The 17260-nt window shown below is 34.5% G+C and overlaps 1 protein-coding gene across 1 annotated transcript; it reads right to left on the bottom strand.

Annotated features, from left to right (window-relative positions):
- Positions 1-1067: 1067 nt before the first annotated feature.
- LOC115437174 (probable flap endonuclease 1 homolog) lies at positions 1068-17252 on the bottom strand. The gene is made up of 11 exons (XM_030160342.1): positions 16998-17252; positions 11804-11870; positions 10233-10335; positions 9070-9124; positions 7181-7242; positions 6951-7087; positions 5462-5522; positions 5040-5171; positions 2856-3001; positions 2628-2772; positions 1068-1845 (listed from the first exon to the last, which is right to left on the bottom strand). The coding sequence occupies exons 1-11, from the start codon at positions 17077-17079 to the stop codon at positions 1789-1791; spliced, it is 1047 nt and encodes a 348-aa protein (XP_030016202.1). The 5' UTR covers positions 17080-17252; the 3' UTR covers positions 1068-1788.
- Between the last annotated feature and the right edge of the window lie 8 nt (positions 17253-17260).

Here is a 17260-nt window from a genome sequence, read left to right as displayed (position 1 = left end):
AACGGCAAGTTGATAGGACCAATATTATGGGAGATATTAGTAATTTTGGAATACAATACCCTTACAATCACGTTGCTATGTCCAGAACACTTTGGCGGTGACTACTGGACAAATGCGGTACAGCATGCACGAATACACAACAGCATAAAAACTACCACATCTAGAACCCATAGATCCTCACAGGTCAACGCACTGGTACAGTGTTTTTCAACCTTGGGGTCGGGACCCCACATGGGGTCACCTGAAATTTCTAGTAATTGATAAAAAATTGAAACTTACGAATAAAAATTTACATTATATAGTCTAAACGTTGCCTAAAATTTATGTTTATTTGCAACATATTATAACAAACTATTACATGATCAAAAACAAATTAATTTTCTCTGTTTCTGTTTTGAATGTCTGGGGTCACCAGAAATTTGTGATGTTAAAATGGGGTCACGAGCCAAAAAAGGTTGGGAACCACTGCACTAGTAACACTATGATCTCACATTTAGTTTACTTTCAGTTTTTAATATTTAATTTTAAAACAAATTCATCTTATTTACTCCCATTTGCTTTTTCATACAATCCACTGCAGTTTTTTTTTTTTTACCGCACGCTTGGATGTACTTTTTTGTAACTGGATATTTTTCTGATTTTACAGTCTTATTGATTTATTGAAAAAACTCAAAGCAGACCAAAATGATCAGATACATATATGAAGTATCACAATAAAAATGTTAGTCGACATTGAAAATTAGCTCGATAAATGTTTAATCATTATTTTGTTACACTTTAAAAACTGATTTTTGGTCCTAGTGAAGGTATGAGAAACCAGATGGTTATGAGAACATTTTAGCAATTGAGAGGCAGAACATTCAAAACAAATATGATTAAGTAAAAAGTACCTAAACATATACCAATTTGGTGTGTTAATCTGACTTTAACACATTAAACCCTCAAGACAAAAAAATAAGAAAGTCGTCACAATATAAAAATATTACAATATTATACCATAATTAATATTACTTCATTGGAAGTCAGACAAAGCTTATGTACACAATAGCATGTAATGAGAAAATATATTAAAGTATGACAGTCAGTTTTATTGCCAGAAGTAAGCAAGACAGCGGCATTCAAATGGTGAATAAAAAAAAAATGAATGAGAAAGCCAGCATAAAAATAAAGTACATTTAAAACATTGTACACTTTGTGACCCATGATAAAAATAAAAGTATCCATCAATCAAATAACATTATTTTCATTTAAAAGGTCTGTAACATATCAATGCACAACACATACAGTATAAAAAAGAGCATTTCTTCATGGATTCAAACATCTCACTATTTCTTTTAGACACTTTTTTTTTTTTTTTTTTTTTAAATCCAGTCTTTGGCCGTCTTGGCATCCTTCACCCAACAGGTGCTCATTGAATATCTTGTGATGAGACGTCCCCTGTCTCCCATTTTGGCCCCACTCTCCCTGATTACACTGAAGTCTTTCATAGCCGTTCGCTGCCTGCTCTGCTTTTTGCGTCGCCTTTGCAGGAAACTGCTGGAATGATTGAAAATTTGCTCAGTGATTTGCATTGTCAAGACAAGATTCGCTTATTGTTGTGTCAGTCCAGAAGTGGAATGGAGTCGATTTCTTGTAAAATGCTTGTTCTGGTGTCTTCTTAATTCACTGCAGAGTCATCGTTCAATGCTGTGCTTAAAGACAAGGACTGTCATTCAAACGGGTTCATATCTGCTTTTCAGATATCTGGACAGGAACACAGGGATTATTTAGAGGCAGATGGCAGAGGCCTTATTTTGTCTTTGGTCTCTTTTTCTTGCTGCTTAAAGAGTCAGCAGCTTCCACAGCCTGAAAGAAAAAGAAAAAACAGAAGAGTTATTGCAATAAAACAACAATATGGAACCATAACAAATCACATTCACAATCATTTAGAAAAATCTGTGTGTGATGTAAATACTGTTATCAAGGAAAGCATGTATCAAACTAGTTATGGCTCGAATCAATTTAATCAGGAGAAATACCACTAAAATAGGGTATATGCTTATTTGAGGAAGCCAAATTTATGGCTTTAAAAAAAACTTTTCAAGACATCTTTCATTAAAATTTAAAACCTTACATTCTCAAAAATAACAGTATAATGAGCCTCATAGTTAGTACCTTAAACCAGTCTTTACCATGTTTCAAATTAATACAATTTTTCCCCTTTTTTATTTTTGTACTTTTGATAAAATGTAAAAAAGAGATAAGGTGGGGAGAGTTAGACATAGAATGGGGGTAAAATTGCACTTTAATCAACTATTTTGATAATAAATAGTCAGTTAAGAAGAAAAAAAGTCATGGTCAGTGGTTTGTCTCCTCTAAGACAACAAATTTAATGTGTTTGAGGATGCTGTACTGGGTTCTGGCAAACACTTTAGTATAACAATGAATCGATTAATTGAGAAAATAATAGATGATTAGTAGACAAAATAATAGATGCAAAAATCACCAGAGAAAATATGTGATGGATGAAGCCTCTCATAAAAATACAGGACATTTATTCTAACGTTTTTCTACAAGCCAACTCCTAGATCCTCTGTAATTTCGACATCGTTCCATGTTCCTCTGTTTTAAAACATATCCATACTCACCTGTTCTCTCTTTCTGGTCACTCTGAAGAAGTCCTCCATGCGAGTCTGCTTGTTTTTTCCTGCTGCCTTCTCTTTTTCTCTCTCTTCTCGCTTATAGTCTCGCATCTGACGAAACCTCTCCATTCGATGACGGACCCTGTCCTCCCTTAAAGAATAAAGAACAATCAGCAACATCGACATCTTCATTGGTGACTGAAAAATTAAGTAAAATAAGAACACAGAACTCACTTTACTCGCTTTACGTGACTGAGAAACCCGACCAGTGCTTCCTCATCAGGTTCAGTCCAGACGAGTTCAGGAATGGTAGTCTGAGGTGCATTCACGAATAATTCCCGTGCTTCTCGATACTTCCAGGAGTGTGGCACAGGATACGTCTGAAGGTGGCGAATAAGAATGTTATTATTAGTTTTTATTTGGAAACACAAAAATATAAACATAAGCCATTTTTATACAGAGATCCTGGAAAAAAGGTGAGATGGTGATCCCACCTTTTTTCCACCACTGACTGATTTTCACAGCCAAGACAGAGGAGAAACAGAGGTGAGACAGGCTGGACTTTTACACAGTGGACCTACGTTCTGGAATCAAAGGGGCGGTGACACAACGCTGTGTATAGTGTGACGTGTAACTTGTGCCTCGGAAATACCTCGAGCATAGCGGTGTTGCTAACCTCTCCAGAATCAGCCCATACTTTCACTGTTCCACAAATGTTAGCATGAACAGAGTCCTCTGCCCGAAGTGACAGCAGGTGGTGGATCTCGGCGTCTCCTCAGTTCGACATCTTTCTAGTTGCATTGATATGTTTGTTTACTGTACACGGCCCACAGTCATTTTTAAATCCACCCGGCACGGTAGTCGCACACACAATACATCATCAAAACGTCACACCTCGGTTGCAGAACAAGAGGTGTTCCTTTTACATACCGTTCCAGAATCATGATTCCACCTTTATCACGGCTCTGTTACTACCTCCAGAGGTGTTACAGAGCCACGACAAAGGTGGGACCAAATGATCCCACCATTTCATTTACACAGATGTCATTCCAGAATAACGGCGAAATATTCCTGTAACAGAAGTGCTGTGTTAAAGGGGCTACAGACAATGAGTCGTTCCTCTAGTACAGGGGTATCAAATATACGGTCCATGGGTAAAAACCGGCCCGTCAAAGGGTCCAATTTGGCCCATGGGATTTGGGAAATACAAAAATTACACTGAAAACACTTTAGATTGTTGAACTTATTTTAGTTCAGTGTTTTTCAACCTAGGGGTCAGGACCCCACGTGGGGTCGCCTGGAATTCAAATGGGGTCGCCTGAAATTTCTAGTAACTGATAAAAAAAAAAAAACAACTGACTAATAAAAAATATATGGTGAGTTGAGAGAGACAATCCCAATACATAAAAGACAAGACAAACTCTGAAACTGAAGCACTGTGGTACTGTTTATCTTTCAAATGTTTATTGTGGTCAGTTTCAGATGCTGCAGCTCTTTCATAATTCATAGTTTGAGTTCTTGTTTGTTCAGTATTAATTGTCAGCCTTGTAAATCCAAGCTGGACTGACTGTACATATCCTGACCAAGGAAAATTAAATTCTCACTTTGTGCAGTAATCTACACCTGGCTTTTCTGCCTTCGTCCATAATAATATACATTATGTAGAATAAATGTCGTCTAAAATTAATGCTTATTTGCAACATAGTATAACAAATTATTACATGATTAAAAACAAATTAATTTTAGCAAAAAAAAAAAAAAAAAAATCTCAGTTTTGAATGTCTGGGGTCACCAGAAATTTGTGATGTTAAAATGGGGTCACGAGCCAAAAAAGGTTGGGAACCACTGTTTTAGTTCATGGGCTACATTCAGCCCAATTAGGAAAATACTATCATAATAACCTATAAATAATGACACTTCAAAATGTTTAGTCTTTTTGTTTTCTATGTTTTAGTGTAAAAAAATAAAAATACATGAAAATGTTTACATTTACAAACTATCTATCACAAAAAATGTGAATAACCTGAACAAATGTGAACAACCTGAAATGTCTTAAGAGAAGTAAGTGCAGTTTTAACAATATTCTGTCTGTTACTAAATGTTTTGTGTCTTTGTAGATCCACTGCGATCTGTAGGTTGTAATCCACATGTGTGAATGATAAACAGAGGCATAATATCGTTAACATTGCACTTATTTTTCTTAAGAAATTTCAGGTTGTTCATGTTATTCACATTTTTTAAAGAATAATTTGTAGATATAAACATTTTCATAATGTAACTTTACTTTTTTCACTCTGAAACATAGAGAAAAGTTTTGAATTAACCTTATTTAAAGCTTATTATTTTACTAATGTGACCCAGTTGAGATCATATTGGGCTGAAAGTGGCCCCTGAACTCAAATGAGTTTGCTGTAGTACCTGTCTGTTAATATGTAAAACCACATTCTCAATGGTGCGGTGCTTCTGGATGAGGGTTAGTGCTCTCTTCGGACCCAAACCCGATATCTTCTCACAGTAGTCGCAGCCCAGCAAAATGCACAAATCCACAAACTGGCACAATAGGAAAGATAAGGTGGTTTCAAACAAATGACATCAAACTTTATTATATCTGAGCCTAAAGACCAAATGCAAACAGAGATGTATATCAGTTAAGGGAGATTATTTGTTGAATAGTTTTACAGAGGAAAGGGAAATATGCAAAACACTAAACAGATTTTAAATACATTAAAAGCAACATATTTGTTTTCAGTACATTTTCATAATTATTGTCTAACTTCATGAAAAACTGAAGAAAATTTAAATAAACGGTAAAATAAATATCAATAATGCTTCAGTTTTACCTCCTCCTGTGTAATTTCAAGTTTCTTCAACAGCTTTGGCAGAGAATATTCAATGACTTCACTGTAAGGAAGAATAGGAGCATCAACAATAAGACCTAGAAGATACACTTTCATTTCATTGATATAAAAAGTCCAAACATAAGAGATGTTGTCAGCCGGCATTTTAGACAGATTGCATCGTGTACACTCCTGAGGAAAACATTAGGCCATCATTTGGTTATTTATTCTCTGTTATAATGACCATACACACAATATATGTATTTATCAGTTTCTGTATCAATACCACAAGAATGTACTGGAAATATTAATACAGGAAAATTAAAACACCATTCCCTTCTTTTCACATTGGTCAACCTCCATAAACTCTTCCAGGGAACACTCTTCTCCTTTTTTGCAAAAATGAAATTACTTATCATATTATTGTTTTGCATTTTATTCGAGTAACCAAATGTGGGTCCTGACTCCTGACCCTAAGTTTGGGAAATGCAGACCTAGAGGCCACATGAATTAATCTTTAACTAACACAGGCCATAACAGGTTCTGGTACTTTGAATAAACCCCCCGCCCCCTTCACAAACAATCTACACCATCAACTGGACCTGCATGACCAAGAACCTGTGTGTATTTACTGTGTGTATTTAACTTTAGTCCAGTTATTCAAGCAGTAACAAGACCAACACTGACCCCTCGGCCCCTTTTGACAATGAGGTCTGACCTAAACCTATTCTACCAGGATCATTATCCCCTCACCTCATCTATGCTACCTTCTCCTATCTGCCCTCAAGACCAGCCACTCACCCTGATTTGACCTTAAAAATGAAAGCCAATGAATTCATCCAACAGCTTCCCAAGTTGCAAATAAGTACCAAACTTGTATGAGATCGGACAATTGTGTGAAAAATAACTGCATTGACACTGTTGATGGAGGTCAAATTTGACCCATCAACCGTGAATGACCTTAAAAATGAAGGTAAATCGAAAGTGGCTTCAACTTGATCCACTGGTGCTGGAGGACTGGTGGAAAATTGTTGATGAAATTCACAAAATGGAGAGATTAACTATTTATGCTGAGGCTGCAAGATGAAATCTACATGATAAGGTGGGGCAAATGGATTAGTTTCTTTAAAAACAATTAATGTGTGGTTTGTCTCATAGTCCTGTGAAGTGTTGTGTGAACTGCTGCTCTAAAAATTTGATTGTGTAACTTGATTGCTACTTCATAACTGTAGCCATTATTATCTTTGCTATTGGATTATGACTATTGTCTATTGCCGATTGAAATTTGTTATGTTTTGTATAACAAAATGATAAATAACTAATAAAAACTAACTGTCAAAAAAAAAAAAGAAGGTAAAAGGTGATGCCTAAAGCACTAGTCAAGAGCTTACCAAGTTGCACATAAGTATCAAACACAAAGGAGACTGGATGATTTGGTGAAGAGTAATCACACACTGCAGGGTACAACAACACCCCTGCAGCCAATACATACCTGTCCTTCTTGGCATTGAATTGACGAATCAGAACATCAGCTCCAAATGGCAGAGAGTCCATATCCTCTGATGCCACAGCGTCCACAGTCCCCTTCTTCACCAGCTGAGCACAGAGCGCTTCAGCGTCACCAGGAGCCTGGAACGCAATAATCACAAACAGAGAAAAAAATACTGATGAAACACACAGAGAGAGAAAAACAGTAAATGTCCTACTAGTAGATAGGACTACCTGGATGACAGGAACACCTAGAAGCTTCAGGAGGTGCAAACAGTCTTTGGTTTGGGGCGATGCTGCATTTAGGACAAAAGTCACAGAGTCTGTCAGTTGTTAAAATAATTGTTTTCAGAAGTTTAACAGGTCTGGTATTTACATACATCCCAGCTAAACACATGAAAAATCAGTTTTTCAAAACTCTGAAAAATTGCTTTATTTTTGGTGTTGTTTGATTTCAGAAAAACAGTAGAAAGACAAATTTCAGCAACTAATTCTTTTTTTTTTTTAACAATTTTTTATTTATTTCTCATTTTTATCAGTGCAATACAATCTCCTCCGATTGAAGAGCAGGAAAAAAAAACAAAAGAACAGAAAAACAAACAAATGAAAAGAACAGCCTGTGTTGGTGTCAGAATATTTAAGTTCCCTTAATAGATACATTTGTCCCTGAATGTCAGCCATTTTCCCAAGTTTTTCATAAAGAGATTTTCTTTTATCTTCAGTTTATATGTAAGATGTTCCATGAGAAGTATATCATCTACACTACCAGTCAAACGTTTGGACTCACCTGGTTTTTCTTTATTTTCATGACTATTTACATTGTAGATTGTCACTGAAGGCATCAAAACTATGAATGAAGACATACGGAATTATGTTGTTAAAAAAGTGTGATATAACTCAAAGCATGTTTTATATTATAGATTCTTCAAAATAGCCACCCTTTGCTTTGATTACTGCTTTGCATATTCTTGGCATTCTCTCAATGAGTTTCATGAGGTAGTCACTTGAAATGTTTTCCAACAGTCTTGAAGGAGTTCCCAGTGATGCTGAGCACTTGTTGGCCATCTGCGGTTCATCTCATGTCATTTAAATGAGAAGGTGAGTCCAAACTTTTGACTGGTAGTGTATGATTGAAAACCATTGTTTATAAGACGAAGCATCAGTCTTATCATACCATACCAGCTTTATTTATAAAGCAGTCTTAAGCCAGTTCTTTGTTATGGCCTTCTTCCCAGCCACCAGGAGGATCTTGACAAGATATTTGTCTTCTTTATGCACCGATTCTTCCAAATAGCAACTAATTCTAAAGCTTTATATACTTTTACCCACGATGCAATGCAAAATGACACATGGCCGATCAACTCCCAGTAATTATCCAAAATTGAACTGAAGTTTACAGAGTCATGACATTAATTTCCAGAGGCTTTCAGGCTGTTTAACTTTAAAACCTAGAACATTTTTCTATGATGACTTCAAAATGAATTTTCCTCTACATTTCTTCTCTCCTGAGTGATTTATCACCATTTATTATAATATCATCTTCTGTATTTGGCATTTTTCAATGAAAAACAGATGTTTTTCTATATTTAATTTACTGATCATATAGTTGTTCATAAAATCCCAGAGTAAATTTAAAAAAAAAAGAAAAAGTCACTTTTTCTAGCAAAATATATCATAAGGTAAAAATAAAAACAAGCATCTAAACCTAATGTCATTTGTCAGACTGCATCTGAACATTCAAATACCATACCTCATAGTGATGAAAAGCTGAGAAACAGAAGTTTACTAGATTTCTTGACATGTATTGGTAGGATTAGTGGTTCAGTAGTTTTTAAACACTTCAGAGCAGTGGATGCTTTTGGTCACTAGTGGCTGTTTAGGTCTCTGAGGGTTTAAGAGAGTGAATGCATTTTGACCCTCTGAGATGTAATAAAATAAATAAAAGTTCAAAACAATTCTCCAGTAGAATTCGGAAATTTCACATCATCAAAATAAAGTAATCTGAATGGAACTAAACTTAGAGAGAAAATATTCTATATTTACTTATGAAAAAAGGACTATACATTTAACTAATGGGCGTGTAAACATCTGACCTCAGCTGGACATTTTCTCTGGAACTGTACCTGAGCCTGAACAGTTGGCAGATCTCCAACCGGCTGCTTCAGCTCGTTTCACAAGCTGCAGAAAAACACAGGAAATTAAATCAGCACAGGTCACATTCATTTACATCACACTAATTTGGCTGTGGTTTAGCATCAACACATACAAGAGTAGGGCTTTATTCAGACTGGCAGCTCAAATGGTTGTTTAAGCACATGTAGATTGTACTTTTAAAGTCTGAACGGCAATGAAATGCGTGAAAAAATGCAATTATGAATAAGATCCAATGCATACTGTGGGTGTTTGTTGTAGCATTTGGATCAGATTTCTACAGATGTGTCTGAATCTGGATTCTGTGTCTTATGCATCGCAACAAAAGTGGTCAGAATTGAAAACATTGAATTTCATGTGACTTGTGCTCTGACAGTTCTGGAGCTCTTCTTTTCTTAAACAATCAATCTTCTATATTAAGTCACTTGTTTTTTGTTATAGCTGCTACTGTTGAGAAATTACATGCCCTTATATACTCTTCTGATACAACACTCCTCCCCCTTTATGTTACACACACTCCAATGGAAGTTAGTGCCCAAAACGGGACACTTTTCTGTACTACTGAGATACCCTTCTCAAGGGAGCACTTACCCTGCTCCTTCTTCCACTGAAGTCTGATTTGCACACATTCCAGGGGGGCTCTTTTAGGAGCAAACGTGTGTTACAGCCCCCCTTGACCATCACTTCAACACAGTATGTTTGAAGCAGGAGTAGGACACATGTGCAGCAGTACATCTGACATTGGAAAGCTTGTACACAGCTGATCAATCACCTTCACCTGACCCTGACTAATACCTGATGTGGGGTTGCAGAGAACCAGTTTTGAGGACTCTCATACCCAGTCAAAAACACCAGTTCCAACGGGGTATGACCTTGGTGTGTATGTGAGGCCACAACAGAGTTTAGCTTTAATGTTTTCAGCATAGTCTTACCCCTGTTGTACTATACTTCCAGAATTTATAGGCTGTTTTAGTGTTGCTTACTGATCTGCTTGCTTTTTTTTTTTTTTTTTTTGGGGGGGGTACATGTTTACCTGTAGTCTGAATGTAGTTAAAACAAATCTAACATTTGCCTGCAGATTCCACTTCATATCAAGTCAAGTCCAAAAACAACAGAAACGCAAGGTCGCACTTACAACAGCAGTCTTCTCCCCTGGAGGTTTTCCGTCAAACACAAAGACTGGCTTTATATCATGTTCCAGGAAGGTCAGGGTACGAAAGAAGAGACCTGTCAGGGGGCTTCAGATACCAACATAAAATGTATTTATTTATCTGCACATCACAAACAACAATAAGAAGAAAAAAAAAGAATTATGCAAGTAACACCATTGTGCAGGAGAAGTTAGAACCCAAAAAGGCTTATATAAATACCTCCAAAAGCAAATAAAGAAAAAACACAAAAAAGAAAAAAAAAGAAAAAATTTGATATGACTAAAATTTTAAAAATTAAATTATATAAAACACTACATTTTTTTTGATAAATTAGAGTCCTTTTCAGTTGCTTTTAAATATCGATAAATAAGATGTTGAATGAAGTTTAGGACAGATTATTCCAAAGATGTGGTTCATGATATTTTAGTGAATACTGACTGACAGAAGTCCGGCAGTAAGGAAGATAAAATTTGCCAGAGTATAATGTAGGATAATTGGGAACAACAGAAGACAACATAAAAAAGTTCTGGAAAACTTTAGGACGGTCATGAGTTAAGTAAACATATTCGTACATGAAGACACAGGTTTGGTAAACACATCAAAAACTGAGAGAAGTTTGAATTTTTTGAAGAGAGGAGCAGATGAGTCATATCTCTTAGAAAAGCTGATCATTCTTAAACATTTCTTTTGGATTAGGAAATTTTATTGAGATAAGTGGGACAGGTAGCAGCCCAAACAGTATTGGAATAAATAATATAAGGATAAATTAAGTATTAATAAAAAGTCAAGAAACCAGAATGATTTATCGATGAACGGTCTGTGTTCAAAATGTCAACTGACTTCATGGTCTTTTTACAGATGAGATCAATATGGTATTTCATCTACAATAACACCTAAGAATTTAATGTGAGAAACCTGAATTTTTTCAAAGTTGGCTATGAATATTTTGTTGTTGTCATTATCTTTGTTATAAAATACCATAAAATTAGATTTCTGGGAATTGAGACAGAGTTTATTCATCTGAAATCATCTAGAAATAGATGGTAGTTCTTCATTTGCTTCTCTGATCAGTGTATTAAAATTTTCATATGATATAATCAAACATGTCATCAGGAAATACAAGAGGTGGTACATTTATACATACCATAGTTAGAACATTCATGTAAATCAAAAAAAGGAGAGGCCCAAGAATATAACCCTGAGGGACCCCACACAGTATCTTAGCTCTATTTGAATTATGCTTAGTGAATAATACATACTGTTCTCTATCCATTAGATAATCCTGTAACCGTTTCAAAGCAACATCATAAAATCCATATTTCTGTAATTTTGCAATAAAGATGTGACAATCAACTGTATCAAACATTTTCGATAAGTCTAAAAATATACTAAGAGATACCAAAAAAAAAAAAAACCCACTGGCTTAATAGACAGATAACTACACAAAATGTACACAAAGACTGAATACCACGAAATGTTACATTTGGTCTGAGTAGCAGATTTATCTATAATAATACAAATCTGCTGTATAGTGGCTCCAGTATGAGTTGCTTACCTCAGTGAAGGCGTGGCTGCACGAAACTGGTTCATAATAATAGACGTATCCAATGCAATAACCTTTCCTGTTGATGTAACACAGAGAAGGCACAGTCAGCACCAAACAATACATTTATCCTTTCTTTGTTGAATATTATAAACATACAGACATTCATTGATAGTACGGATATTCTTGCCCAGTATATGTTTCCCCTGTGTGAGAACAAGTCAAAAAGAAAACAAAAAAAAAAAAAAAAAAAAAAATACCCTATGATTGAATCAAACATTAAAATGAGGCATCTAAATCTAATACAGCAATAAAAGGCAATACACCTTAAAGACACACCACAGAAAAGTTTGAGTCATAACATATGACTAAATGGAAACTGTGCCACATGCACTTACCCAGAGGTTAAAAGTCACTGATTAGATTTGACAGTACGTCTACGTGTGTTAATCAGCAATTAAACAACATAGTCTATTCCAGTGTAGGACAGTGTACTGGTTTCAAGAATGTACAGTTTATACATGTGTTTAATTGATCTTCTTTCAGCAATGAAGATCTCTGTCTGTATATCATACATTTGTATAGAACCTCAGATCAGAAAAACTGTAAATTAATTAAAATGAAAGACAGTTCAACAAACCATTATTTGATATATCATCTCAGAAAATGGATTTTTTCTTTCAAAATAAATTAAATTTTACTCTTGCAACACATTCCAAAAAAGGTTGAAATAATAAAACACTTAACATTTGGACATGTTTCTCCCTTTTTTTTGACAATTAAAACATGCTAAAGCACTACAGATACCACGTGGTTCGGGTGAAATTTCATCTAAATTTTCCCGCAAACCAGTTTTATGGTCATTGTCATGGTTTGTGTATTCAAGATGCTCCTTATATTCCCTGTTGGGGACAAGTAGGGACTTTATCATCCTCTTCTTCCTTGGCCAGGCCTTTGTAATGTGTGCAGAATGTGGTTTTAAATCGTCGTAACCCCTAAAGACCCAAACATTCACTACTGACCAAAACCATCTACTGATCTAAAATTTGTAATTCTGTTGATCCACTAATCCTATCAATACAGGTAAATAATTGTTGTAAAATACAGTTTGTCATCTTTACATGGTCATTAGATATGACCCATTTGGACATTCAGAGGCTCTTTAGTGAACGTGGAAACACCGTCATCCTCAACAACATTGATTCACCAGTAAAACTCATGTAATTTGACAAATAACAGCGGTCATAGACATTTGTATTTGTGTTCAGTTAATGATATATTTTACTGAAGAAGTTACTTTTTCTTCCGTTTTCTCTGTTTTTTTGGGATAAGAACCCTCAAGTTTAATCTGAGCTTTCACGAACATCTACATGATCGGTAAATTAAATATTGGGAAATACCTGATTTTCACTGAAAAACTGCAAAATACAGAAGATTATTTCATAACAAATGGTGACACATCACTTAAGGAATGTTAAATACAGAGAAAAGAATAATTTGGAAATTATAACAAAAGTAGCTCTGGGTCTGTATGGGTTAAAATATGCATGGGCATCCCGTTGTTTCAAAATCTCACTCAGCTTTTCAGCAATAAGGTCATCACAGAAGTGCAAGCGACTTTGGCAAGACATGACCCTGGACCATGACAGACCCTAATTCTAGACTTGTTGGTGATAACAGTTTGGGTGTTCTTTTTTGCCTTTGGGCTGGAGCACATGCCATTTATTTCTTTAAAAAAAACAAAAAACTGTTGTTGGTTTTATCCTAGATGCATTCGAGCCCAGAGAACTCCAACACAGCTTCTGGACACACTTAAGATGAGGTTTTCTTGTGGCACAGCACACCAGAATTTGTGAATGAAACTATGTACTATATTGTGGTGCTTGACAAAGGTTTGCCACAATAATCATGAGCCCATGTAGTTCTATGAGGTACAGATGAATAATGATGGATCACCAAAAAATCCATCATTACAAACCTGAAAACAAACTTGATGTTCTGAGCTAATGAAAAGATACTTTTGTAGAAACAAATGGAGTCACACTACAAACATATGACTTCAAAAAATACCAAAAAAGTGTATAAAGTATCTTTGGAATCACTGATGTATTTATGACAACTTTATATACTTTTTGGTATTTGCATCAGTAATGTGGACAAAAAAAAAACATCCTACACAGCAAAAACAAGACAAACTTTAAGTACATTTTGCTTATGTAATTCCATACCGAGATAAGGTTTTTCAATACAGAAACAATTTCAAGTGAAGTATTTTCAGTGCAGAAATACTACTTCTAGAGGATCTGAATACTTCTACCTCCACTATAATACTATATTTTAGTACTATTACATTCACTTGTGGTAAATAAATCGATAAGGCATTGAATAAACCACCTGGTAGTATAACATGTGACATCTGAAAGAAAAACTTACTTTATAAAGTGAAAATACTACAACATACTCAAGTACCATTCAACTCATTAAAAATACCAACAGGACCTAAACTTTACTAAACCATTTTCATTTCACCTTTAGCTACAGGGTCTGGTCAAGGGAGTAACAAAGTGAGAAAGCACTGTGCAGCAATACTAATCATTCTATATCTGTTTTTAAAAATTAATTTAGCAGCAACCATAATAGCTCAAACTGTAGGTCTAAGCAAGTACTTTAACATGTCATTAAGGAATAATAACCAAATATTTAATAAAACATGAATTTATCATCATTGACAAACTAACAGAGTGAGGAAAAATATACAGCAGTTATTCAAGGTTTGGAAAAAAAATGTCAAAAAGTGGTGTTTCCCAAGGAAAGTGCAAATATTTACAATACCTCATTTTTCTTAATATAAGAGAGTACATTATATCCAAAAAAGAAACTGATATAATTTTTTATTTTAGTTTTAATTCATGGTAACGGAGTAAGAATCCAAAAAAAAAAAGTAATAGAGGGTTTTGTTCTGTGTGATGCACCAGAATAATAATAATCAAATTTATTTATTCACATTTATTAAGATACTGATAAAATTATCAGTCTTTGGCAACATATGTTTCATTACTATATTTAATACACATCTTTCTGCTGTTTTTTTTTTTTTTTTTTTGGAATAAATAACATTCAATATACACTGAACAAAAATATAAACACACCACTTTTGTTTTTGCTCCCATTTTTCATGAGCTGAACTCAAAGATCTAAAACTTTTTCGGTGTACACACAAGGTTTATTTCTCTCAAATATTGTTCACAAATCTGTCTAAATTTGTGTTAGTGAACACTTCTCCTTTGCTGAGATAATCCATCCACCTCACAGGTGTGGCATATCAAGATGCTGATTAGACAGCATGATTTTTGCACAGGTGTGCCTTAGGCTGGCCACAATAAAAGGCCACTCCAAAATGTGCAGTTTTATCACACAGCACAATACCACAGATGTCACAAGTTTTGAGGGAAAATGCAATTGGCATGCTGACTTCAGGAATCTCCACCAGAGCTTTTGCCTGTGAATTGAATGTTCATTTCTCTACCATAAGCCATCTCCAAAGCTGTTTCAGAGAATTCATGAAGAAGACTGTGCGAGGAAAATGGTGGTCACACCAAATACTGACTGGTTTTCTGACCCCCCTGGACCACCCAATACAGTAAAACTGCACATTTTAGAGTGGCCTTTTATTGTGGTCAGCCTAAGTCACACCTGTGCAAGAATCCTGCTGTCTAATCAGCATCTTGATATGCCACACCTGTGAGGTGGATGGATTATCTCAGCAAAGGACAAAGGAGAAGTGCTCACTAACACAGATTTAGACAAATTTATGAACAATATTTGACAGAAATAGGCCTTTTGTGTATATAGAAAAAGTTTTAGATCTTTGAGTTCAGCTCATGAAAAACGGGAGCAAAAACAAAAGTGGTGCGTTTATATTTTTGTTCAGTGTATTTATTATGAAATATAAGATTAGAGACAGGCATATATTTTGAACATATTTATTTACACATTGCTATTTACATTCTGAATTTATGCTGTATACATTCATATACAACCTTTACTGTTCTTAATTTAAACTATTCTATTTACATAGAATTTACATTTTTCTTATATATCCAGTTGTAATTCAGATACACATTAAATAAACACAGTTTTAGAAACTAGAGAAATATGTCTTTCATGCTGAGTGATCAAAAATATTGTTTTAGAGAAAAAACAAATTGACCCTGATGTTCACTTTGGCTTGTCCAGGCCCTACAGCCTATATTAGCCTATTTAAATGTTTTGGTTTCTTTTTTTTTTTTTTTTTCACTCTTTTTTTTTTTTTCAACTTTATTAACAACATTTGAGTATACAGTACAACATTTTAAACAACAAGATGTAAAGAGGGAAAAGTTTAAGAAAATAATGCATAGATTTAAAAATACAAAGCATAATATATGAATAAAAGTAAAAAAATAAAAATTAAAAAAAAAAGTAAATAAATAAAAAATAATAATTCTGACAAATATAAATAAATGCAACAGAGAGTTCAGTCAGTATTAAAAAAATGTTTATAAATAGCCAAGGCATTAGTGCTTTTTTTATTATTATAAATGAGTTCTAAAGATTTAATATAATTTCCAAATTCTAATAGGAAGATTTTAAAATTTGGGAGCGTTTAGTATATTTGTTTTTATGTATATGAAATTTTCCAAATAATATGAACAAATTTACAATAAATTCTAGATTGTTAGTATCATGTTTAAAATAAGTAATTATATTGTGGGATGTTATATTTATTTTATTGTTACTTTTAGATATGATATAATTTTCCATTTTGGACCAAAAATTAGAGGAATGTTCACATAAAAAGAATAAGTGTAGTTTCAGATTCAGATTGACAAAAGTTGCATATTTCTTCCACATCATAAAATCGACACAAAATAGCGTTGAAGGGATATATGTTGTGTACAATTTTGAGATGTAAAATTCTAATTTTGTTTGTAATACAGTATTTGCCTATTTAAATGTTGGTAGGATCATATATTAGTTGCAGGTGAGGTTTCCACCTGATTTGGTCAACGTTGTCTATTACAGAGGGTTTGTTGAGTCACGTGACTTGAGCTAGCTACAAGACTTAATGCTAACGTTAGCAGTTAGCAACAACCCCTTTAATTAACTTGACAAACAGTAAAATTCAAACAAATAGGGATAAAACAGAAAGAGGAAAGACTGTTACCTGTGTAGTCGCTGATGTCTTTATATGAAATGGCATCAGGAGCATCAGATCGAATCAAATCTGCCAGTTTAATGATCCCCATTGTAACACCGTGAAGCTAATGTGTTTTAGCTAAAGTCGCACTTCCGCTACGACAGAAGACAGACAAACTTGGTCAATATTCCCAAAGCTCACTGTTATTCGTAGATGATGAATTGCAGATAAATGAAGACAAAAGACAGGGTACTATTTCCTACTGAACCATCTTCCTAATGTTGGTCATA

Source organism: Sphaeramia orbicularis, chromosome 17, assembly GCF_902148855.1.
Source record: "Sphaeramia orbicularis chromosome 17, fSphaOr1.1, whole genome shotgun sequence".
Taxonomy (NCBI): domain Eukaryota; kingdom Metazoa; phylum Chordata; class Actinopteri; order Kurtiformes; family Apogonidae; genus Sphaeramia; species Sphaeramia orbicularis.
The sequence above is the reverse complement of the archived record's forward strand: the minus strand, read 5'-3'. Positions and strand labels throughout refer to the sequence as shown.